The 27,018-nt window shown below is 44.8% G+C and overlaps 1 protein-coding gene across 1 annotated transcript in view; it reads right to left on the bottom strand.

Moving 5' to 3' along the window:
* Window positions 1-27,018, bottom strand: part of MTREX (Mtr4 exosome RNA helicase) — a 232,204-nt gene that overhangs the window by 131,257 nt on the left and 73,929 nt on the right. Inside the window, exons 16-18 of the mRNA XM_082255208.1 lie at window positions 13,608-13,758; window positions 11,962-12,134; window positions 3,341-3,409 (exon numbers count right to left, since the gene is read on the bottom strand). Coding sequence (XP_082111334.1) covers window positions 3,341-3,409; window positions 11,962-12,134; window positions 13,608-13,758 — 393 coding nt within the window. The remainder of the gene's footprint in view (window positions 1-3,340; window positions 3,410-11,961; window positions 12,135-13,607; window positions 13,759-27,018) is intronic.

Below are 27,018 nucleotides of genomic sequence, written 5' to 3'. Positions count from 1 at the left end.
GGCGGACCGTTCAGATCCGCCTGTTCGTTTTTTTGGCGGATCTGAACGGTCCACCCATGCATCTCTATGGGGCATCAGATGTCAGCGGAGACATGTCCGCTGACACCCGATCCGTCAAATCTGGACGGAAACTGTTATACCTGAAGGGTTTCACATGTACTGTCACTTTAAGGCTGGCTCCACCCAGGAGTGATGACAAGGGTCAAGGGGCAGAGTGGCCATTTTAGACACACGTAGAGATGTATTGATATACAGAGCTGTCCTGTAATGCTGTACAGAGTACTAAATAAACATTTGTTCCAGACAAGAGTCCTGTGTCTCTCACAACACGGAGAATATAACAGAAACCCTATTTTCCATCCATCCAGCAGATCGGATAGGATCGGATGAGAATGGACGGTCCGTTCCCATCCGATTCCCCCATAGAGATCTATGGGGCTGTGACAGCTGTGTCTCCGCATACAGCGCGGAGAACAGCTGTCATTCTCCTGCTCAGTGGGGGATCGGCGGCTCGATCCCCCGCTGAGAAAAGCGGAGTCCGTTTGACGGACACAGTGTGAAAAGGAGCCTAAACATGCTGTCTACTCAGCATCTTGATATGCCACACCTGTGAGGTGGATGGAGAAGTGCTCACTAAGCTAGATTTAGACAGATTTGTGAACAATATTTGGGAGAAATAGGCCTTTTGTGTACATAGAAAGTCTTAGATCTTTGAGATCTAACTCATGAAAAATGGGGGCAAAAACAAAAGTGTTGCATTTATAAATTGTGTTCAGGGTATTTTAATTAAGCTGCAGAAGTATTAAATATGACTTTTCTTTTAAAGGACTTTAACATGTAAAAGACTTATTTGAAATGTTAGCAATTAACTATACTTTGGCTTAATACTTTATCATTCAAATTGACTGCGATAAATGTTTTCCATATCACTACGGCAGAAGAAGTCATGCCTAATTAATAAGAGCCTGGCCTTGTTATTGTGTTTTTCCATGTTCATACAAAACATTACATAGTGTATTGTATCACTGCCTGTAATGCTAGACTAGTCTCCTACACCCTGCCAATTGGAAAGTTTGGCACTCAAAAAAACAAGAAAAATAAATATATACACAACACCTTTACCCACACATGCCGTCACCACCCTATTTATTCATGTCACAGGGGAATGCATGGAACATTACACATAAATGGCATTTACTTCCATAATGTAAATGAAAAAAAAAAAACACGTATTAATAATTACAGATATACATGAACCGATTTTAGGAGAAGTGAAATTGAGTAATATCTGTGAAAATAGCAAAGAGTGTTTACTAATTTGTACATCATGGGACACAGAAAACGTGATATTCATGACTACTTGGGTTATGCTGCCACCTTCAGATGAATGGACACTGGCCAGAAAACCCTGTCCAGGCATAACTCCTCCTACCTCCGCTAAGCTGCAGCTTACTCTAGTGTCCTTAGGTGATAGATGTGCCAACACTGGTCTCTCCAAAGATCCTTTCAAGGTCTTAGTAACGCGCCAGGAATTTGGAAACCAACATCCCCTACTGGAGTGAAAGAGGGCCTCATTTGGATCAGTCACTTCGGCTTGGGCAAAAAAAAAAAGGGACTGTACCTGCAACCCGCAAGCAGGACTAGGTATGGCCTGTAATGCTGCTGGTCGATGCTGGATCCTGTAGGCAGAAGCCTCCTCTGAACTTGTTAGCAGGTTGCTCTACAATTCCAGAGTAGTGATCCACCCGGAGGGGAGTTCATTCCCTCGAGGCCCCGCAGGGTGTGTATGCTTTGAAGGGTAAGGATCAAGTCTTCTGGCCCTGCAGCAGGTAAGTGCCTCTGATTTGGTGGAGCATATGGCAGTTCTCACAGGGAGTGTACCCTGTGTGTAAAGGGTTGGGAGGTGGCAAGATAGGCAGTTTCTATGTGTGAAGCAGTATGTAGTGATGGTAGAGCTCAAGAGGGGTGTTCCAGCATGGCATGATGTCATTGCATGTCTGCGTATGAGTGGGCATCATTTTACAGTTTCATGAAAACAGATGCTTTTGGAAATACTGGTTCCTTTGCACAGTTCGTAACACAGATTGGCGATCCAACGACATACTGCCTCAGCCGTACACAGCTGCAGCAGTCTCCATTTTAGGTGCCAGGCATTTTAGGTACTGGAACATTTGTCTATCCATGGGTTACTGCCACAAATGTGTTCTGACATAGGCCGGGGGGGGGGGGGGGAGGCATTGTGTAAACGGGGCCCCAAAAATCCCTTATCCAAGTTGGGAGGACACCCTACGCAGTTTTCCCTGCAATGGCTCTCTAACGGGTCTGATTATTACTGAATCCTTGCCCTTGTGTGGTATTTTCACTATTTTAAAAGGCACAATCCTCCAAAATTTTGTGTCATGGGAGAAAATTTCTGTAGCCATTTTTGGGCTGCATGATCAGCTCTCAGGGGTTCTCACTGGTTAACACCACCTTGGATGCAAACATGGGGGCTTTCCTTCACCTTTTTTTGTGGGAGGATGAGACGTCAGAGGGAAATCTTCAGGATAAGGAAGAGACAGAAGCTTTTGAGGATCATAAATCCTCTATAGACAAGTTCTCCAAGAAGGCAAGTCAGGGTCTGGGACTGTCTCAGACACACAAGACCACAAAGTGCTCCCTTTCAGAAGGGGTGCATAATAGGCTGAAGTTACCACTACCAGAATCTCCTTCCCTAAAGGTTACTAGATTTGGGTCCTAGTGGCTGCCGAAAAATCCAGTCTTTCAATGCACCCTCACTTGCAAAAGGCTAGATATGGTGGTACTTTTTTCCACTTGCTCTGGAGCTGCCCTCAGCTCCAGGGTTACTGGCAGCAGGTGGTAGCTTTCTACATGACAAAATGGGATCCCCGTTGCAATTGGACCCCAAGCAGTGTCAATATGTCTCTCATATGTCTGCGGCGTCTTTTCCTTTTTTTCTCCATGTGTTTTTTTATTGACTTGATTGTTTCCAATTCGGATATACCCGCCCCCTCTTCTGAGGGCCGGTTTGGCTATATATATCAGTTTTTAGATTAAATATGTATGCTTTGATGAAAGCTCCATAGCCGAAAAGCGTCAGCATATAGCCTGCGCACCCATGTAATATAGTAATTTTTTTCAAGAACATGCGAGTTGCCAGCCTTCCTGATTCAAGAATCTTACCTATGGGATCTGAATGCCCTGGCTGGATGCACCAGATTACCGGTCATGGACTTCCACATTAACAGTAGAGCTGTGGTAACAATTTGCTTTCTCAATTTTACAGCCAAACACCTTAATTTCCCACAAATGCTAGCTGGAATAGCGAAAAACCACTTACCTTTACATTTGATTTTCTGGTAAAGTTTACTACAACTCCCCATCCAAAGTCGTTTTCTTCACTCTTAACCTGGAAAGAGGATTAATCGATTTGTGAGAATGGGCTGATAATGTAACAAAGGTGCATCAAAGAGGTCAGCACTGTGACCTTCCATTAGCTCTATGAAAATTGTATGATGCGTTTATTTTCCCAGACAGTAAAATACCAACAGCTTTTAGAAAACTATAGTAGGTTTGGGAACTCTGTAGACCTGTGGTAGAGAATCTCAATGCTTTTGTGACTTTCGGGGGAAAATAACTCTAGGGGATTTAAATTCCACTACAGGGTTACAGAGCTTTGTATGTGGTGGGTAGAATCTCAGTGAGGACATCCCCCACCCAGCTACAGAGTAGTCCACAACACCTAGACTAACACAGGTAACCGATCTATGGCAGAAGTTGTTCAGAGCATTGTTGGAGGACACCAAAGGCTATAAAGCAAAGAACAAAACCATCCACACTAGATAATTGGTGAATGAGAACGGTCAACATTATACAGCTGGCCTACACCGATTTCAAACTGACAGCTAGGACACAAAATGATCTATAAAAAACAAAAAAACAAAAAAAAAAACTCAACATATAAGTGAAGTTTGTAAAGAAAGCAATGACCATAAATTTGAAGAACCAAATCTAAGACAAGAGAATTTTTTTCCACTGCACCTTTGGGGAAAAAAAGCTTAAGGGGAAATCAGTGAGTTATCTGGAGATTATCATAAACCAAGAAGGAAGAAAGGAAAGCAGATTAGCTGACATAAGACTTATATCTTTAATAAGATTTTTAAAGGAAAAAACAAAGTAATTAATTTGGATAATCAATGTCCTTTAATGTTCTTTATTCCTACTCTGATCTATAGCTTTAAATCATGACCAACCAGGACAAAATAATTTGGTCAATGGAGATGTACTAAAAGTGAAAAACTGAACGAGACAGAACAAAGCAAAAAGTTAGGCAGATTCTTGATTTGTCACTCACAAAAGACATACCATACATGGCACAGGTGCAATAGTCTGAGCTTATACATTGGTATTCAATGAGAAAATTGCCCTTTAAAATTGGTGGCTGTTAGGAAGAATGTCCCCATTACTATAGTGGCCAGAATGCTACCCCTATACAGCTAAAAAGATAATTGGTGTCATGCAGGTGGTGCTTGGAACTATGCAGGCACCATCAAGTGTGAGGTAAATCAGCCACAGCAACTTCTGGAGGAACTTTGGTTGAGAACAGATTCTTCAAATTAACTAGGAGGGTAATATTTGAGTGAACTAGAGTGGGAAAGGAATGCAAAACACACAAGTAAAAGAATCCAGCAGGGGTCTAGGTTGGAACGAAGCAACAATAACTATAAACTTGGCAAAACCTTGACATCGCAAGGTACATGAGGAACAAATTGTGAAATATTGCCTGTGTAAATACCTTAGCAAAATGCCACTATCACCACATACCACTGACAGAAAGACTACCACCACAGTCTGAAAGGCACCGCACTGACACTGCAACATCATTGCACACAGCTGCTAGAGAGTGCCACAAAACAGTTATATAAATATAATGCACATGGTTGGTGAACACTGTCACACCTGGTTATTGGACAGTGTCAAAGGGACTGAAAGTATTACACCTTCACCCCTGGCTACTGGAGAGTACCAGACTAATACACAGCCCCTCATGGCTGCTGTAAAGTAGCACACAATTACATATGGCTCTTGGAGTGCACAACACAATTACACCACCACTTATGGCTGCTGGAATTGCTCAATACCAGAAACCTTCAAAAGAACCATCAGATTGCTTTTTGTTTAGGAGTGAGAGGCAATAAAACTCAAATTCATTATGGACTGCTCAGCGAAAACCTATAAACTTCTATAAATGACTAATGGAAAAGCCATAAAATTGTTATTCATCTGGCAGCGAAACAGAGTGACAACATTAAGTTGAGAAAAGGCCGGGTAACAGCTGCCTGGCATAAGAAAGGATGTTAACACATTTCACTGTACAGTTACATTCCATTAGCCCCATACAAAAGTCACTGTCATGCCAAGTCTGCAATTTTTTTTTTTTTTTTTTTTTTTTTGAACACTTGCAAACACAAGACCACTTGCACTCAATGAGGAAGTGTCAGTCTCTGAACCATGACACCGCAGCTTTCTGAGTATTATTGTAAAAACCACAGGTTCTCAGATCTAATATAATTTTATGCTAATCCATTTACCTTCACCCAAGTAAACTGCTATTTAGAAATCCTAGGTAATGCATACTGAGCATATTAGATGAAAGGACACAATTATCTTTATCTAGTTTATTTCATCCTTTAGTAAATTAGACTTATGACCCTTAGCTACTCATAAGTAGAACAGCAATACCAATCACATACCAAAAAATTTCACAGTAGCTCTATTGCCAAAATAAAAATAATTCTCTGTAAAAAAGGTACCTCCCTGAACTTATTTTCCCAGTTATTTTATCTTTGCAGTACAACCTTTTTTTTTCTGCCTTAACAGAAAGACGGCTACAGTGAGGGCTTCCAGTGTCGGGAGGGCGTCAATAGACATCCTACTGTGATCAGACGGCGCACTTTGATATCATTGCATCCTTCAGACTTGGCTGGTCACACAACAGGCTAAAGGGCCAAACACAGCGGCCCTTTACCATGTGATCAGCTATCAGCCAATGATTGAAGTAAACAAAAGTCGTTACCGATCAGCATGAGGAGAATAGAAGAAAGCCGGTAAACAGCTTCTGTTACAGGGACATTGGTCCAAATCTGTGCCCACCTGTAGTGCCAACTATCAGTGCCTCTTCATCAGTGCCACCTCATCAGCGCACATCAGTGAAAGAAAAATAAACCCAGTGGTAATTATCACCAAAAGAAAGCTCTATTTGTGTAAAAAAAATATAAATATTTTGTTTGCTTTTGGAGCATTTGCATTAGTGGTAGTCAAAAACAGGGAACAGGTTCCTGTCTGTTAATGGTGGTGTGGGAATAGCAGCCTGCAGCGGAGTATCCACTACTTTGTTCTCATGCACTTCTGTACACCTGAAGCTACAAGCTTCTGTAACGGCATTACAGAATACATTGCTTTTTTTTTTTTTTAATAAAAAGAAATAAATCATAGAAACAGAAAAACTGGATTTTTGTAAGAACTTATCGTAAATGCGTTTCTCTGAAGTTCGACAGACGCAGCGCCTTATCTTTATGACTCATAGGGTTATGCTCTCCTAGGAATATGCACTAGACAGGAAAAAAACAAAACATAACCATGCCTATGGAGGCGGTCCCTGCAGGCATAACCCCTCAGACACTAACAGTTTAATTGCAAGCAGTGTTTAGAAGAGTAAAAACCCCATACCTCAGAAGTAGAGGGGCGGGTGCTGCGTCTGTCGAACTTCAGAGAAAAGGATTTTAAGGTTAAGTTCTTACAAAAATCCAGCTCCTTATCTTCATGACTCATAGGGATGTTCCAAAAGCAGTATAATCATGAGGGGTGGGAAAGCACGCAGAAACAAAATGTAAAAGTCCCCAATGGCTAAACTTAGCCAACCAGGCAATACTGAGCTCAACCAGGAACAACTGGAGCTCACCCGGAAAAAATTGAACCCTCAAAAAAGAGAAGCTAAATAGAGTACTCTTACTGCAGCCTGCAAAACCTTGTGGCCAAAAGAAGAATCTGCGAATGAAAACACATCTACCTTGTAGAATTTTGTGAACGTATGCACAGACGACCAAGTTGCCACCTTGCAACCTTGTAGCACCGACGCCTGATGGCAAAAAGCCCAAGAGGCACTCAGTGCTCTCTTAGAATGAGTCTTCACTGGGAAAGGAGGAACCTGACCCCTCAGGGAATATGCCTGCACCACCATCTGCCTAATTCATCTGGAAACGGTCGCAGCAGACGCAGCCAATCCCTTATGAGGTCCATAAGTACAAAAAGAGTCTGATTTTCCAAAGGACTCAGTGGTCTCTAAATAAACCCTGATCGCCCAAACCACATCCAAAGAATTGAAGGCATACTCCTTAGGATCCTGAGGTTTAGGGCAGAGCGAAGGCAACACAAGGTCTTCATTCAGATGAAAATCAGAAACCACCTTAGGAAAGAACAACTGATTAGGTCTAAGTACCACCATATCCCTCTGTACCACCAAATAAGGTCCCACAAAGTGAACGGGGATCGCCTCAGAAGAGCCATATGGCACACTCCTTGGATAAAAGTCCGGATTAGGACATGCGTGGCTAACGGGCGTTGAAAATATATAGCCAAAGAAGAAACTTGGCCTTTGATAGTACCCAAAGCCAACCGCTGTTCAACCCCTTTCTGAAAAAAGGCCAAAACCCTAGCGATCGAAAACAAGCGAGGGTGCACCTTCAGCGATTCACACCATGAAATGTATGATTTCCACGTATGATGGTAGATCTTTCTGGAAGTTTATTTCCTAGCCTTCAAGAGTGTAGGAATCACAGAGTCAGAAAGACCCCTATCTCTCAACACCGGACTTTCAACAACGACTGCAAAGCAGGATGGGAGATCGGACCTTGAGACCGCAGATCTTCCCTGATAGGAAGTCTCCAAGTGGTATTGGCGACCGGCCTTATCAGGTCTGTGTACCAAGACCAGCGAGGCCAGTCTGGAGCCACCAGAATGACAGGGAAGCTTTCCACCTCTATCCTGCGCAGAAGCCTCGGCAGGAGTTTCAATGGAGGAAATGCATAAATCAGCCGATACCTACCCCAACAGAGGATCTCGAGATCTGGCTATGAATATCTGCACCTTCTTGTTGAGGCGAGAAGGCAAACAGATCGACCTGGGGAGTTCCCCACCGGACACACAGGAGGTTTAACACCTCCAGGTGTAGGGACCACTGCCCTTGATACAACATCTGACGAGTCAGGTAATCCGCCTGCCAGTTGTCCACACCTGGAATATGTACAGCAGAGAGGGCTGGAACAAAGCTTTCCGCCCAGGCCAGAATCCACCTCCTTGGCCTCCAAGACACTCTTGGTGCCCCCCTGGTGAGTGATCACAGCCGTTGTCTTGATTGAATCCGAACTGGACAACCTTGCAGACGAGTCGTCCAATGACTCAGACAAAGCTTGATCGCTCTGAGCGCCAAAACATTTATCGTTAGTTTTGACTCTTCCATCGTCCAGGTACCCTGGGCACAGAGCTTCCCAGCACCCCACCCCCAGCCCGACAGGCTGGCGTCAGTGGTTACCACCATCCAAAAAAGAAAGAAGGACTTGCCCTTGCACAGTGCTGGATACTGAATCCACCACAACAGAGCAGATTTTGTGTTGTGGCTCAATCGAACCACAGAATCCAAGGACTTTGGAACTTTGTTCCATTTTACAAGAATCTCCCTTTGCAAAGGCCTTGTATGGAACTGAGCAAACGGAACCACCTTGAAGGTCAATACGATCAGACCCAAGTCTCGCATGCAAACTCATAGAGAGAACAGACTGTTGGCCAACAGCTGAATCGCCCCGTGCAAATTTTGCAGCTTGTCCGCGGGAAGAAAACCCCTCGCCAAGGCTGAATCCAGAGTCAAGCCCAGATAATCCAGTCTCAGAACCGGAGTCAGCGTGGATTTCTTGAAATTGATGTTCCAAACGAACTCCTGCAGAGTTCTGACCGTGATCGTCCGATACCCCAACAAGGCTGAATGAGAGTCTGCTCTCAACAGGAGATCGTCCAGGTACCCCAGTACCACAATCCCAAGCCAGCGCAGCAGTGCTAATACCGGTGCTAGTACCTTGGTAAACACTCTGGGAGCGGAGGCGAGACCAAAGGGTAATGCCACAAATGGATAATGCTCCTCTACTGCGGCAAAGCAAAGAAACCGCTGGCGTCCAGCATAGATAGGGATGTGTAGAGATGCGTCCTTGATATCTATGGAGGCTAACAAATCTCCCTGATGCAGAGACATTATTACCGTGCGGATGGACTCCATCCGAAACCTCTGTACCCGCACAAAGTGATTCAGGGCCTTGAGATCCAGGATGGGACACACCTTGCGTTCTTTTCTGGGCAGAGTGAATAGGTTTGACTAAAACCCCTGAAAAACTTTCCTGAGTGGGAACCGGCACAGTCACTCCTTGTGACAGTAAGTCGAGTACCACCCCTCGTAAGTCCCTTAATCGGACTGGGGATAATTTAAGATTGGATGGGAAGAACCTGTCAGACGGACGAGACCGGAATTCGATCTTGTATCCTAATCAGATCAGTTTGTGAACCCATTTGTCCTGAATCAAGGCGGTTCAGGGTTCCAGAAAGAACCAAAGATGCCCCCCCCCCCCACCCCAGACTTGGGTGAGGGCACCCCTTCATGCAGCAAAGGACTTGTCAACAGGTCCAGATTGGCCAGACTTATATTTTCCCAACCATGGCTTCTTGGAACCATCAGAAGACCTAACCAGTTTACCCTTTGACCCAGAGGCACGAAAAAGACATTTGTGAGCAGTAAAGGAAGCCCCCCGCCTAGTAAGCGGCGCTTTGCCCTTAGAGGATTGGGGCAGATTAGTGTCCTTAACCCCCCCACCCCCCCCGGTGATACCTTTCATCAACTCCAGTGAGGATCCAAACAGCCTCTCCCCTGTAAAAGGAAGATCAGTCATACCATGCGCCTAATAGCAATCCCCACTGCTGACGTCCTGGCCACCAACAAAGCTGAGTGCAGGGACATATCCCACATGAACACCAGGGCTTGGGTCAACTGGTCTATTCGTTCCAGTACCGCAGGGGGAAGCCGTGCAGTTTCCAAGTTACTTTTAAGTAACTTCACCAATTCAGTAGCAGTCTGCACTACTAAAACATTCACAAAGGTAGCCTTTAACATGTGACCTGCTACCACATGTAAATGGCAAGACAAGGATTCCACCCATCTTTCCACAGGATCCAGAAAGGTTGGAGACTCTTCCACCGGTACCAGAGTCGCTTTATTCCACCTGGCCACGGGAGAATCCACTTTCGATGGTACAGTCCACCTATTGGACACCGTCTCCACAAAAGGATAATGGCGTGCAAAACGCTTAGGCACCACCAACATGTGCTTAATGCGTCGCCATTGTTCATCCACAATAGTATGAAACAATTTTGGACAAGGGACACCTTGCCCAATTTACAGGATTTGCAGAAGCCAAAAGACACCTGCTGCGTATCTGACGCTGTAGGTTCATCAGCCAATTTTAGGGTTTCCATCAATGTGCATTTCCGCACGGTGGCTGATGAGGACCGGTCCTCTTCACCGTCAGAATGTGAAGACACCGATCCCTCATGGTGGTCTGCGCCCGCGGCGACAATATCTGTCTCAGAGTCCGAAGACCCTGCCTATGGAGGTGAGGGCGGAGGTCGTTTGCGGCTGGCAGCACCAGGAACTTACAGAATCCACTTTTGACATCAGGCTTGCAAAAAAAATGAAATTTCTGGCTCTGTGAACTGGAGGGTCCCGCAGTCGCTTCCAGGGGATCTGCAAGTGAATTTTTATCCTGGCACTCCATTGCTCAAATACATTTTTTTTTGTGTAATGTCCCTTTAAGACTGCGAAAAACGCAGTCCCATCGCTATTACTACGGATTCACAATCCCTGATTATCATGTAATAAATAGCAGAGCAGAAGAGGAACAAACCCACAGGGAAACCCAGGAATGTTACCAGACCACAGAAAAGCATCCAGCCTGATCAGTGTAAAAACTAAACTAACACTGTCTGCACAGAAAGAGGAAGAAGCTCTGCCTCTATCACTACAAGCCATGCTGAATGCCTGTCCATCCCACGGACCTCAAGAAAATGGCCGTTCATACATTCTCAATGGGGGAAGTATAGAAAATGGCTGCCCATGCAAACTAATGGGAACACAGATCATGAACCCCGGGATGGGGGTGCTGTCAGCCAAGGGGAAGCTGCGACTCAGGGCATTCCAGGTCGATGGGTCCCAGCGAGACTGTCCACTCGCAAGCTCGTCCCCATCCATCAGGGCACTGTCGTGGCGAGGCCTAGTTCTGGACTATAACGTGCTCACGCTCGATGGCCAGGCTGGGAGACCTTAAGGATCAAGATTAACTAGTGCGAAACCGCAGCTGGCTGTTGCTTGTAGTTCCTCTGGATCTTGGTCCTCAGGAACTAACTAGTTAAAAAAAAAAAAAAAAAAAAAACTTTCCCTGTTACAGCCAAAAACCGAAGTCCCAACAGGGAGCTAGGTCCTATTTCTAACAGTAGGCAGTACAAACTGTTTGATGATAGAGTCTGAGGGGTTTTGCCTGCAGGGACAGCCCCTATAGGCGTGGTTACGTTTTTTTCCTGCCTAGTGCCTATTCCTAGGAGGAACATAACCCTATGAGTCATGAAGATAAGGAGCTGCGTCTGTCGAACGATACAGAAAAAAAAAAATTAAACAAACTAAAGACAATACTCTCCCCCGTCCCTATCCTGCTGCCTGAATGTACAATTCCTTGTAATAGGAGATTATAATATAGGTGGGCTGAAAGACAAAAGTCTTTAAAATGTCCTAGGCAAACAGGCACAGTTGTGGTTTGCTCTCCTCTCTCGCTGACACATCTGCCTACATTTAGTCATTGCACACAGTCTTACCTTAACTAACCTCCCTGGCTGCAGAAATGGCAGGCAATACTTGGGTTTGTGAATGTATTCTTCAATCTCTTTGCCAAGTTTGGCAAGCTGCTGACGAATTTTGTAATACGTAACAACACTCTCCTCATTGGGGATCTGTATACTGTTATATTGCTCCTCTAATGTCTTCACCTCTGTAAATGAAAAAGAACGATCATAGGTTTAGAAGGTACTATTGTTCATTCTACAAAGGAAAATTATAGTGTATTTTTTGAGAGTAAAACCTTTTTTGTAACATTTGACAAAGGTAATATTGAGAAGACTTAACATACTTTCATTATATAGTATTTCATACACAGCATATGGGCCATTTTATGTATCCAATTTTGACCTACTTCCCACTTCCGTTCCGAACACTGCAACGGAAGTTCTCCTTCCTTCCTCCCTCCCCGGCAGTCTTCTGGGACATGGGTCCTGTAAGACTGCATCCACCATTTACAATGCGCAGAGCAACTCGCGAATGTGCAGTGGGCACCCGGCTGTGAAGCTGCACAGCCGGGTGCCCATAGTGAAGATGCTGTTTTTTTTAAAGTCAGCAGCTACAGTTTTTGTAGCTGCAGACTTATTTTTTTTTGACAGGCGGCTGTAACTCCCCTTTAAACAGTTGGTACAGAATGCTTTTCTTCTTGTAGTTTATGCAGGACAAATAAAATGCTGAAAGCATCCCTGAGCCAAGGACAACAAAAAGGAGAAGACTACTGCTGGTAGCTGAATTTTGCCAAAGGGACAAATATTCAGTCCAGGACTCCTCTGTACCAAAGGAGTCTGTAGGCTACATAAATGCCCAGGAAAAAGCAGGGATGAGGAAACGCACAAGGTGGAGGCAGTCAAGGTGGAGAAGGGACTAGCAGTCAACAAGGTGGAGAAGGGACTGGCATGCCTTCCTTTACCAATCTGTCAGAAAAATCTGGGAGAGGTCAATAAGGATCTTTGTTAATGAGATGGGCAAAAGTCGTTGATATCAAAAGCATCATTACACAAACGGTGTTGACATTTTTTTAACTGATCTTCTGGCAGAGCACTAAAACTAAAGTAGTATCTTCGGTATCCTGCCTCTTACACAATGCTCTATGGATATTTTAGTGGCCTATTGAAATGCAATTACAGAATGGGGTGGGTAGCAATGGAGCTTCAATTAAAGCAAAGCTGGTTTTGGAATGCTGCATATCAAGGATTAGAAACTTGAGTTCTGTGAATCTATTATACACAACATGATTTCTATACTAATATTTATCTTGTTCGGTTACTCCTGTACAGGCTGCTGCAGTACATAAAATGTAAGCACAAAGAAAAACTGGTAGTCTTTGAGGGGAAATGCATTTTAACATTAAAGTGAAACTGGGCATAAATACAGCACATATTTCCAGAAATACTGTATACTGCTCTTTTAACTTAGGAAGCCTCTAACCGAGAACATTACTTACCTTACCCCATCCACAGATTTACCCAGTCCCCCAAAGCCATTCCTCTTTGCCTGTCGTGTGGTTACCCCTTTGCCATCATCATCATCATCATATACTAGATAATCCCAATTAAGAGGATTATCTGGTAATTTTTGGTTTATACTGGGAAATGCTGTAAGACAGGTCAGACTGAAGACAACTTACTCTCTGCTACTCCCGGTATAGCCCGGTAATGCTGGAACTGATAGAAGGATTTTTCCAACATGTACTCGGGGTTAATTTCTTCCACTCGCAGGAGGTTCAGCACCATGTTGTAGGTAAGATGGAAAGCACTGTTTAGAGGATCAGCTGATCCCTGGGGAGACAAGGAGAGATCAGTTTCTAAAGAGGCAAAGTGAGAACATAATATAATAAGTTCATAAAAACAGCTAGCTGCAGCCCAAAATCAAACACCAGGTGATCAAATTAAAGTACTGTTCACACTTTCTAATACTAGGGCCAGCCATAGGACAAAGTTATGATGCCACCTGAATCAGACTTCCTCTGGAGTAGCTTGTTCTTTAACCTCCTTATGCCATTTAGATGTTCTGATTCATTTGGAACTCAAGGCAACCTCTAAGTAAATGGCTAAAAGATGAGGGTGTGTGGGTTCCTTATGAATCCTTAAGTTATGCTGCCACCTTCAGGTTAATGGACAATTGCCAAAAAAAAGCAGGAAATACCACCCAAACTGCTGTACTTGAGCTAAAAAAAGTATCCTGTCCTCTTTGTATTGCTCCTTTTGTGTGAAAGTCTGTGTGTTCCTGCCAGTCCCTCTGCTTTCCTATTTCAAACTGACCATGCTACGCATGACAGCACATTCTTCCCAGTGTGGTCAGTTATCAGGCTGTCGTCCGATGGGCAAGACTTGTGCTGACACACCCCCTGCATAGTCATTTACTAGGAAGATCAGTGTCCTGCTGTTTCTCCACCCCACCCTCTCTAAGCCCCTTAAAAAAAATAAAGGGTATCCAAGAGGTGTTTTTTAATTTATACACAAACTTTTTGACTTTCATTTTGATTTTAGACTGAATGGGTTGTTTTAAAATATAAGGGTTCACATATACTTTAACATGGAGGCTCCTGCACGACTGTGCAGGGGCTGAAGTAGCATGTTTCCGCATTGCTGAGCCATTCTATAGTTCGGTGCAGACTTTGCAGGAATACCAGAAGCTTTGAATGCATGCGTTACCATGCTTGGGTACATGTAAAATGGTAGTCATGGGCAATGTCAGCGTGCACTTTTTTGCACTCCACACAGAAAAATGTCTACTCTCATCTAGGAGTACAGTTCCTCTTGGCTTTAGCATCCAATTCAGATGAAACTCCTCTACTCCATCAGGCTGTTCGGTTTAATGCAAGAAATATGGGAACCAGGGAAAGGAAATCTTCATAGAGATATCACAGGCTCTGATAAGATTTCCTTTCCCATCTTTACACAAAGACATTACCTATGCACACTAACTTAATTTGGAAGCCTCGCTAAGCTGGGAGGGCATATGCCTAGGCAAGGTTTCAGGTCTTTGTCAGTGTCCGTTCACCAGAAAGTGGCATCATAACCCAAGTACTCATGAATATGAAGCTCTCCATGCCCTATGATGTACAATTAAGAAACACAAGTTTACGGTTTTAACTTCCAAATGATTTGTAGTCTTAGCCAACCATTACTTCTACTTGGGAAGATCACTGCATTTCCCTCGTTTAGCATTACTGCTTCCTGGGTCAGCTCAGGCAGACCGAGGTGATGCATAATCAGGAGCTACATGTGTCACCTCTAAGGCTGCACAGTGTACAAAATAGCTGGCTGTACAGAACTACAAATTTTCTGGCAGGTAGGATGGAGACATATGTATTACAACTGTGTATTTAACCATGTGCCTGAAGTCATGCTTAAAGTGTTACTAAACCCACAACAGTAAAATCAGCCTGTATATGCAGTAAAGCATGTTCTACTCCCTGTGGAACCTAAGGGGTTAATCCTGGGCATTGTGTAAAAAGCCTGTTTGATTCGGTCTTCTCTGATCCTCCCCTTCCACAGTCCCCAATCCATCTGCTGATAGTACAGAGCCTTGGGAGCACTCTGCACATGCTCAGTTTTCTGTGTATTGCTAGAGAACGCTTTTTTCCTCTTGTATGTGATCAGTATAGGGCCAATCAGCACTGTCCAGAGGGTCAGAGGTCATGCAGCCTCATAGGACAGTCACGGGAGAATGAAAACTCCTCCTACAAACTTTAACCAGACACTCATAGAAGACTCATAAGACTGCTTTATACTGCTGAGATAAAAGGTATTTAGCAGTATATATTCACTAAAATAATTGCATTTTCCGGTTCTGTGTACTGTGAGAGACCATATAGTGAATGCAGGGTCCTAGGTTTAGTAACACTTTATACTTACAGTACATTACATGGCTCACAAATATCTTTCCTTCTCAGGATAATAAGTGAATTTCGGCATCAGTCCTGTACAGACAGGGGATTCTTCGGGCATTGAAAACATTTAAATACAGGAAAGAACACACCGAACATTTGCATCATCTAAAAATAATTTCATTAATAATTGAACTCACATAGAAGCAGTGTTCTCAGTAGGCATATACGTGATTGTGTCAATCGGGGAACTGCAGAGCTCCAGTATGGACCACTCTACCAGACTAGGATGTTGGACTATCTGCCATCTTACAGATCAAGTTAGATGTCCTGTGGAGGACTAGCTAATGGCCCTGGTATCTTTTTAGCAGATCAACGAACAAGGCTGTTTACTAGATCTGAGATCTCTTGGGTTTATGAGTTTTTAGTGCAGCCAATAGTTTTCCCTTTATTTTAGTGAAATCTGCAAGAAACCCTGTGCACACTATCCTGAATGAACGCAAAAGGACAGTGCTTTACTTTTCTTTATTCAAGCTCACCATGCAGTGGACAAAAAAAAAAAAAAAACCTATAAAAAACACCAAGTGAACCAAAAGAGTGCACATGAATGCCTAAAAAGTGCACAGTATGCAGCACTGGCCCCCTACCACCCCCCCCCCCCCCCACCGGGCTCGAAACAGGGGTTATGCACTGTGGCCCATAGACCCCTTTCCTCAGATAGCCAAACCTGATCACTGACTACACCCAAATAGACCCCCCAGGCAGGGGAGGAAGAAACTTAAAGGCCACACTTTTTTTTTTCTAGCCAGCCCATGCTGTGCAAAAAAGTGAACCAAAAAAGTAAATGTGAGCACAAATGTTCACTAGGGTGTGACATATGGTCCCCTCCAAAAGAGGAAGGGCCCAACTATACTGACACAGGTTAAAAAAAACCATCATAGCCATGTCAAAAGAGTGAACAGCCAAAGGAGCCTGGTAATCATCCACACAGTATAATATCACCACCATGTTTTCCCAAGGAAAGAGAAAATTACACTGCTGTACTTTTACGCACACAGATCACAAAGACCAAATATGAGCAGTACACTGAAAGGTTTTACATGAATATGGAATGCGTCTGAAGGCCAGATGCTGCCACTGCAAAAAAACCTCCTACAGCTTGGCATTCCCAATGATCTTTCCATTAGAGAGAGGAAGCAACAATATATTATTCCCTGCAGAATAGGTCATGAAATGCTTAGCTCTCAAATAGTCTTTTGGTTTCACAACTGAAAGAAATATATTTTGCAGTGAACTTGTGAAGTGGGGTCAGAAAGTTTGAAAAGGTCACAATATTTTAAAAGGCAAAAATTGGATTTTTGACTTAACGTAAAACCTATTTCTTTTACGTTCGGACACATCTTCATAACCATTGGGTTATACTGCCCCCCCCTATAGGAGTAGGATACTAGGCAGAATAAAAGTCTGGCTACGCCCATGGGCAGTCACAGGGGGTATACTCCCTCTCTCTGCTATAGGCACTCAGTTTAGTTACAAGCAGTGTCAGAAAAATTACAACTGAACAGAGGGGTGAGTGCTGTGTCCGTCAATGAACATCAGAGAAATGGGTTTTACGGTAAGTCAAAAATCCCATTTTCTCATTCATTGATGGACAAAGCTTTAGATCTTCATAACCATTGGGACGTCCCCAAGCAGTGCTAAACAAGGGGGGGGGAGCAGCAAAAAAATTCCCAAGGCTAAACAGTAGACAACCAGGCAACAGGAACTCAACCAGTACAATTGGAGCCCACCTGAAAAACAACAAAACACCCTCAAAGAGGATCAGGTCCTATCAACAGCAGCCTGCAAAACCTTGCTGCCAAAAGAAGCATCCGCAGATGTCAACACATCCCACTTTATAAAATTTTGTGAAAGTGTGCACCGATGACCAAGTAGCCGTCTTGCAAACCTGCGTCACTGACGCCTGACAGTAAGCACAAGAGGCACTAAGTGCCCGAGTAAAGTGCGCCTTAACAGGGAAAGGTGAAAGTTGACCCTTGATGGAATAGGCTTGAATCACTGTGTCTGATCCATCTGGAAATGGTCAAAGGAAGCGGGCAACCATTTTTACAAGGCCCATCAGTGAGCAACAAAGAGTCTGACATCCTGAAAGACTCCATAGCTGCCAGGCACACTCTAATTGCCCGAAACCACATCCAAGGCATGCAAGGCAATTTCCTTTGGATGTTTAGGCCTGGGACACAGGGAAGGCAATACACGACACAACAAAGGGGACAGGGGGTGAAGAACCACCTTATCACTGTGAATCTCCAGGTAAGGTGAACAGCAGGATAACACCGCCAGTTCACACAGAGGTGATAGCCACCAACAAGGCCACCTTCTGGGACAGCGTAAGCAGGGGAATCTAGTGAAGATTCTCAAAGGGAGGCTTCTGGAGGACCGAAAGCACCAAAATGGAGCCCGCACTGGAGGAAACAAATGTAAGACACCCTGAAGAAAGGTAAGCACCAGGGAGAGTGTGGCCAAAGGTCGTTGGAAGAAGACAGCCAAAGCAGACACCTGGCCCTCGATGGTACTCAAGGCCAATTTCTGTTCAACCCCTGTTGAAGGTCAAGATCCCAGCCACTGAGAAGGAGCAAGGATGATCCCCAAGAGACTCACACCACGCAATGTACGTATTTCACATGCTTCCTCCTAGAAGCACATTTCCTAGCTTTTAACAGTGTAGGAATCACGACTCCGATAAAACTATCCATCAGCACCTGACGTTCAACAGCCAAGCCGCCAAAGCCAGCGCCTGTAAAGCAGGATGGAAGATCGGTTCTTGGGACAGCAGTTCCTCCCTGAGAGGAAGCTTCCAAGGAACTTCGGAGACCAGCTGCACCAGATCGGCGTACCAAGCCCAGAGAGGCCGGTCCAAAGTCGCCAAGATGACCGGAATCCCTTCTGCCTCGATCCTGCGTAGAAGTCGTGGCAGAAGCTTGAGAGAAGGGAAAGTGTAAAATCCCACTGGGCCACAAGCACGTCTGTGGTGTCCGCCAGAGAATCCTGTGACCGAGCCACAAACCTCTGCCCCTTTCTGTTGAGCCGACACGCCAACAGATCCACCTTGGGGGGTGCCCCACCAGAGACAACCGATGAAACCCCTCCGGATAAAGGGACCACTCCCCTTGGTTTAACGCCTGCCGATTGAGGCAACCTGCCTGCCAGTCTTCTATCCCAGGAATGTGTATGACAGAGACTACGCTCGCAAAAGGAAATCATCCAAGTAGCCCAATACAGCGATCCCCCATTGGCGTAGCAAAGCTAGCAAAACTTTTGTGAAGACCCTAGGAGCAGAGGTGAGACAAAAGGGTAACACCACAAACTGATAATGCTCCCCTCCCATGGCAAAGCGGAGGAAGCGCTGGTGACTGGCACATATTGGAAGGTGAAGGTAAGCATCCTTTATGTCGATAGAGGTGAAGATATCCCCCCGATGCAGGGATGCCACCATGTGAATTGACTCCATTCTGAACTTCTGCACCTGCACAAGGCAGTCCAGCACACTTTGCCTTCCTTCCTGGGAACTGTAAACAGGTTTGAGTAAAAACCCTGAAACGTTTCCGAAGCTGGAACTGGGCCAATCACCCCTTGATATAACCGGTCTTGTACCGCCCCAAACAGACCCTGTAAGCGATCCAGGGACAGGTGCAAGTTGGAAGGAAAGAACCTTGTCGGGGGACAAGAGCGAAACTCGATCTTTTAGCCTGACCAAATTACTTTGTGGACCCACTTGTCTTGCAGCAGGGAAGGCCACAGGTCCGGAAACCAGCGAAGACGCCCCCCCCCCCTCAATACAGGTGAGGGCGCACCTTCATGCTGAAGGAGCCTTGTCCGCGGGTCTGGAGAAGCCCGCTCTTGGCTTGCGAGACCAGGTTCGTTTGGATCTTCCAGAGGCGGCCCAGAAATGCTTTGAGCCCTTGTCAGTCGACCCTGAGGGACGAAGAAAAAAAAAAGCTCATGAGCCGAAAAGGAAGGCCCATGTCTAACAAGGATCCTTGCCCTTAGTAGCCTGCGGAAGAAAGGTACTCTTTCCCCCAGCGAGACCTTTTAGGACGTCATCCAGGGTAGCTCAAAACAGGCAATCTCCTTGAAAGGGAAGATCAGTCAAGGCCTTTTTAGAACTCTGGTCCGCAGACCAGCATTTAATCCAAAAGACACGCTGAAGGACCACTGCTGAAACAGAGCCGAGTCACTAGGGGAACCGTATCCAAAGAGGCATCACAGATAAACTGCAGCCCCTGGACTAGTTGGTCCGCTAGCTCAGCCCACTCAGCCCCAACATATCTGGGGGGGGGGGGGTGTAGAATGGGGGGAAAGATGACAAGGGAGTGCCTGAAGGGCAGGAGGGGAACCTGGAGGTCTGACCGTCCCAAGGTGGGGCCCACGTCAAAACCCCAAAGCCCTCCAGGGGGAGAAGGGGGACAGCTACTTACCACAACAGGAACCAGGCAGGCACTGCTGCAGACAGAACACCTCTATCGAAAATGGTAGTGGATCTGCATTTTCAAAAAAAGGCTAGATGTATGAATGAATATATATATATATATATATATATATATATATATATATATATATATATATATATATATATACATACACACACACACACACACACACACACACACACACAATATATATATATATATATATATATATATATATATATATATATATATATATATATATATACACACACACACACACAATATTATATATATATATATATATATACATATATATATACATACATACATACACATGCATACATACATACATACACACACGTATATTATATATATATATCTATCCGGAAGTCGGGCGGCTGTGTTCTGGTGGAATCTGCCGACATTAGCGCTATTATTCCTTTTCACATGTGAGTTTTTTACCTTATTTTAATAAAGTGTTCCCCTACGTACTTCACTATCTGTGGCCCCCTTCTTTTATGTTTCGTTTGGGAGTGTCGGGCCCGGACTGTTTTAGTGCGGTGGCTGGTTTAAGATCGTGGCTCCCTGCTGGACTTGTCAGAGAGAGGCATCACGCAATCTACTGGATCCCATTGGAGCTCTTTTGACATATCTGATGCTTGTCTTTATCTTCCCTCTGGTAAGCGTTTAGCGTGCCCTTAGCATGCAGCACTGATTGTGGAAGAAGTCACAATATATGGTGAAGGATTCCTTTCTTGCACTCGGCACCCATATCTGGACTCTATTTTCTATATCTATATATGGACATTATGTTATGAATAGATTGATTCACTGCCATGGTTTACTCAATTGGACATTATGGTATAATTTGAAGCACATCTCAAATCTCTGCTATATTATTTTTTCTAGTTTGATTTTAGTATCATTGTGTCAATTTAGCGCGGCTTTTCTTTTACAATTACTGTAAACCTAGTTTTAAAATAGATGCCGCGAGACTGAATATGCTTTCAAAGGGTGCCTCGACTGAAAAAAGGTTGAGAAACACTGAATTAAAGTAAGAATCAGAATTCACCTCTCCTTTTAAGGTTTTTAATGGGGATCTGGAGTTAAAAACTGACTTAAACAAAACTTGTGCTGTGTCAAGGAAAGAATCTGATTACTCCCACTCCACCCTCTTACACACTTCAGTGGCTGAATGGGGCGGCAGGGGAGAAAAGTAAAGATCATCATGATTGGGATATTAAAAGGGAACATATTTAAGGACCACTATTCAACTTAGCATACAAGCACTGTCGCACGTTGTATTCAACTCCAGTGTGAAGTGAATAAAAGACAGGCTTCAGCTCAAGACTAAACTCATCGGTCAACGTGGGGACTGGAGCTTAAGTCCATCTTTCATTTACTTCCCACACCGGAGTTGAATACAGAGTGCGGCAGTATTTGTATGCTATATTGTATCATGGAGCGAGATGTGTCCTATGCCTGACAATACCTGAATACAAAAACGTATACCCGGGAGTCGGATACTACAGGCTTGGAGAGCCGCAGACCTATTATTCACTATTCAGCTTAGCTGCTGCCAAACATTCAATACTTTCCTGCTGGCACTGCCTACAAACCATCTCTGATAAGAATCTGGTTCTCCAAGTTTTGTCTTTACATCTGTTTTAAATGAAAGCTGAAAGATTACATCGCTGATCTAGTACTAAAAATGTTGGTTGCCTGGCTATCCAACGTCCATAACTTTAGTTACTTACCTGCAACAAACACGTAGCCAGTGAAGTTGAAAAACCTGACCCGCACAATTGTTAAAAAAAAGGTTTAGCCAATCCCTTTTGTTGGATATACTTCTCTTTAGGATTTGAAGAGTACATTTGCTAATGTACTCCTGTGACCGCAAAGTCAGCTGATATAGCAAGCTTGTGTCCGCTTGATAGGGCAGACCCTTGCCATGTATGATCCAGACAATATTGGCAGGATTCACCTGACTAACTGGCTCCTTCTTTAGCATTAGGCTGAGAGTCAGAGCCACCCTCTAGCTTGTCACTGTCATGTGCGCAGTAAGAGCAGAGTGGGGGGCAGTAACTAACTGAACCCCCCTAATTTGAGCAGAGATCAAGAGCTGTCAGGTCAGCTGCTCTTGGTTTAGAGTAAGCATGGAACAGCTGCAGCGTCTCACATGGATGATGGAGAAAGGGAGGGGGGGTGATATAGATATATATATATATATATATATATATATATATATATATATATATATATATATATATATATACACACACACACACATACACATTTTATTTTTTTTCTTAACCACAAACATTACTTTTAAAGTAGTTCTAAAGGCAAAGTGTTTTTTTTTTACACTAATGCATTGTATGCATGAAGGTAAAAAATGTTCTGGATGCAGCTCCCTACCCAGCCCCCCCTTAAACTAACCTGAGCCTCATCTCGATCCAGTGATGTGCATAAGAAACGCCGGTCTCTCTCTCCTCATTGGCTCCAGCTGCTGTCAATCACAGCAAGTGAGGAGAGAGCTTTGAATGTCTAAGTAGGTAGTAATGATTAATATTTTTTGCAGTTAGCTAGAGGCAGAGGTTGATAATTGTTCCTCATCCTATACTCCAGGTCTGGAGATTTCGCTTACCAAGCACATCTATTGAGCCAATTCTGCTTTGTGGTATTTACTTTAAAGGCTACATGCAGTTTGCAGATGATTACTACAAGTGTGAAAAAATCATAAAGTTCACAGAGTGAAGTGAAAAATTACTGCAGGATTAGGGAGGTAAGCAGGGATTACGCTTCTTCTTAGGCTTGCACATGTGGATACACTAAACTCCCAAAGTTCAATATGGTGACTAATACGAACCTGTTGGTAGAGTTCACAATCTCACCTAGTGGTTTTGCCAACAAAAATGTTGTCACAGATTGAGAAAATAATGAGAATAGTACTTTATTAAAACAAGAAAATCACACATCACCTACAACGGAAAGAGCAGAAACCCGTGCAGGAAAGACTCAGCAAAGTTACTATTTAGATTGTCAAATTTTCAAAGTAATAGATAGCCTGTAACTTATTTTTTTATCTGAAAGTCCTATGGTGTCCATTTGTTAAGGCAAAAAACAAAACAAGAACAAACAAAATTGATTATGTTTTGCAATTGACACTGCAAAAGATTTTACCCGCAGGTACAATGTTCAGATACTTGAGGTCTTTTATCCAGCCCAGGTCCATACAAAAAAGGTATGGACCTTCAGTTAAAAAGTCTAAAAGTATTGATGGACTAGGAGTCCCTCTGTCACTGTGGCAGACGTGGTTCAGAGTTTTCATTCACAGATCCTGTAAATAATTGGTGCTTCCAAGTTCAGAGAAGAGGAGAGATCACTGACAAAGGCTGCAGAGCCTGGGCAGCAATGTCACCCTAATGGCCCGTACACAATCCGAAAATAAGACAAAAGAAAAAAAAAAAAAAAAAAAAGGATTTTTGACTTACTGTAAAATCCATTTCTCCGATGTTAATTGATGGACAAAGCTCCCGATCTTAATAACCATCGGTTAAACTGCCCCCTACAGGAGTAGGACACTAGGCAGAAAGAATCTGGCTACACCTATGGTTAGTCCCAAGGGATATACTCCATCTCCCTGCTATGGGCAGTCCCAGTGGTTATACTCCCTCTTCCTGCTATAGGTACTAAGTTTTGTTACAAGCGGTGTCAGAAGAATTAAAACTCCACAGAGGGGTGGGTGCGGTTTTCGGCAATGAGCTCAACCAAACCAACTGGAGCCCACCAGTAACAAACACACCCCCAAAGAGGATCAAGTCCTCTAAACAGCAGCCTGCAAAACCGCGCAGCCAAAAGAAGCATCCGCAGATGCCAACACATCCAATAGCGAGTCTGACTTCCTAAAAGAATCCGTAGTTGCTAGGTACACCCTAATTGCCCAGACCACATCCAAGGCATGGAATTCAATTTAATTTGGATGTTTCGGGTTGGGACACAGGGATGGCAACACAATGTCCTCATTCAAATGAAAATCGGAGACAACCTTTTGGAAGGAACGACGGACAGGGACAAAGAACCACCAAGTAAGGTGGACAGGATAACGCCGCCAGTTCCGAGGTGAAAGCTTAGCATTGGCAGGGGAGAGCTGCCCTCCCTCCAGGTCATGGTGTAAAAGCTTAGACCACTCAGTCAGAGTTTGCGACACCAGGGTAATGGTGAATACTGGCCTCAGTGCCCAACCAGCCAGAGTGTACATATTGCGGCCACAGCCTCCACCTTCCTGTCAGCCGGATCCTTAAAAGGCCGGGGACTCTTCAACCGGGATCGTTATTGCCTTGCTCAATCTTGAAACCGGAGGGTCCACCACCAGTGGAACAGTCCACTTCTTAATAAGGGACTCCTCATAGGGGTAACGCCTAGTAAATCGCTTAGGGGCCCAAGGGGACGCTTTGGTCGTCTCTACTCTAACGACAATCCGGTCTAAGTACGCAGGGAAAGGAAAACACCTTTTCCGCTCGGGATGACTTGTGAGTGCCAAAGGGAACCTGCGCCTCCGTCGCAGCTGCATCCTCCATCTTCAAGGTATCACGCACAGATACAATCTGCCTTTTGTGTGCGGTTGCAGATGTGATGGAATCACACTCACTATCTGAGGATTCCGGGAGCGTGGTCAAAAGACCCAGCAGGGTGACCCACGTCCGCGGCGGCCGAATCAGATTCAGGATCTGATGAGACAGATGAGGCAGGGGAAAGCAGGGGGCGCTTTTTGCTAGCCTGTCGCCCGAAAACCACCTTCACCCGGGACACAAAGGACTCCAGGACTGCCATAAGTGCATCGATGGATGGTTGGGACCCGGAGGGCCCCACAGCCTCAGAGAGGGAGGTCCGGTGGGAAGATGTGCTCCAAAGACTCCATAAGTCTCCAGAGGGACCCCATAAAAAGTAACACACTGCAAAGGTACAACCCCAACAGCGCTGTCAGCACCACCCGGTCACCAGGCACCACCGCCTCTATTAACGGCAGACCACCACAACAAAATGGCCACTGGACTACACAAACATGACCGGGGTGCATAGAAACACACACACTACAGCAAAATGCCGGCCACACTAGGCTCCCAGAGACCCGGGAGGTATACCTAGGCCTCAAGAACAGACCCAGGCAGGAGCCCCCACCAGGTACAACTCCTCCGCCAATCGTCCCGGCGCCGCATTTCCCCCCCCCCCGGCCCCCCATTGCCAGTGCTGTGCCCTGCCTCCACCCCAGGAGGTGGACCAGACCACCTACACAGCCCCAGCATATGTTTGGGGGTGGGGTGGGGGACAGATGAAAGGGGGGAGTGCCTGATGGGAACCCTGGGGGTCCGACCATACTAAAAAGAGGGGCCAACGTCCACACCAAAACCCTTCAGGAGGAAAGGGGGGGGGCACCTACTCCTCATACCAGGAACCAGGCGGTCAGCATTCCAGACAGAACCTCTCGCCATCGATCACACCTATTTAGAAAGGGGGGCTGTCAGCTAGGAGGAGCGCTGCGACTCAAGCCGAGACACGGTCGTAGACGACCTCGCAAGGCATTTAACCCTCAGGCCAGCCCCCGTCCAGTGGGGCTGTGTCTAGGGATGCACCGATCCGACTTTTTTGGTCCCGATGCCGATCTTTTGCTTTGTGAAATCGCCGATCCTGAGTCCGATCCGGAAGTACTGTTTTGTGAGCTTATAACAAAATAATACTTCTGGATCGGTATCGGCAGATACCTTATAACAATTGTGCATTTAAGAGGTTAAACTTCCCTCCTCCGGCAGACGGAACGAAAAGATACATTGTATTCATTGTGTTTACTTAACTGGGAAACTGACAGGCATTTGCAGGAGGCTCTTTTTTTTTTCTTTTTCTTCTTCGACAGCTGTTCTCTGCTCCCTCATAGCTATGTAAAGAGAAAACCGGATCGTGGATCTGTTAATTTTACTGATCCCCGATCCAGCTATTATGGCCATATCTGCGCCGATATCTGATCCGAATATCGGATCGGTGCATCCCTAGCTGTATCGCGGCTGACCTAGCGCGGAGCCGAGGTCTACGCACGCTCGCTGGCCAGGCTGGGGTGACCACTGGATCTATATTATCCAGCCCGTCGCCTAGTCCGGCAGTTGATTGTAGATCTCATAGGAAAAAACAGATGAAAAAAATTAAATCTAAAAAAATTTGCCAGGACCAGAGATCCCATCAAATAACTAGGTCCTTACTAGGCAGAAAAAATTAAGTAAGTAACTATAGCAGGGAGAGGGAGTATACCTCGGGACTGCCCATAGGTGTAGCCAGATTCTTTTTCTAGTGTCCTACTCCTGTAGAGGGCAGTATAACCAAATGGTTATGAAGATCAGGAGCTGTGTCCGTCAATGAACAAAAGAGAAAATACAGTTTTCGAAGCGATCGTATGATATTCAGATCGTTGGAACAGAGATTTTGAGAGCCGATCACAACAGTTCATCTGATATGATGCGATCCAACAAGCACGGAAAGGTTTTACGTACGATACCAGATTGTACGATTTTTTTTTAATCAGTACAGTGGTTGTCAAAAAATACAATACAAATACACTACAACACACATTACATCACTTCAGATTTTTTATAGCATGCAAAAAAAAAAAAAAAAAAAACACAAGACGATCTGTCGTACGATTTTCAGATTGTGTGTATGGACCATTAGGCTTACTATGGAGCATCAGA

Source organism: Pelophylax lessonae, assembly GCF_965119305.1.
Source record: "Pelophylax lessonae genome assembly, chromosome: 1".
In the NCBI taxonomy this organism is placed as follows: domain Eukaryota; kingdom Metazoa; phylum Chordata; class Amphibia; order Anura; family Ranidae; genus Pelophylax; species Pelophylax lessonae.
This window is presented reverse-complemented; position numbering and strand designations above follow the sequence as displayed.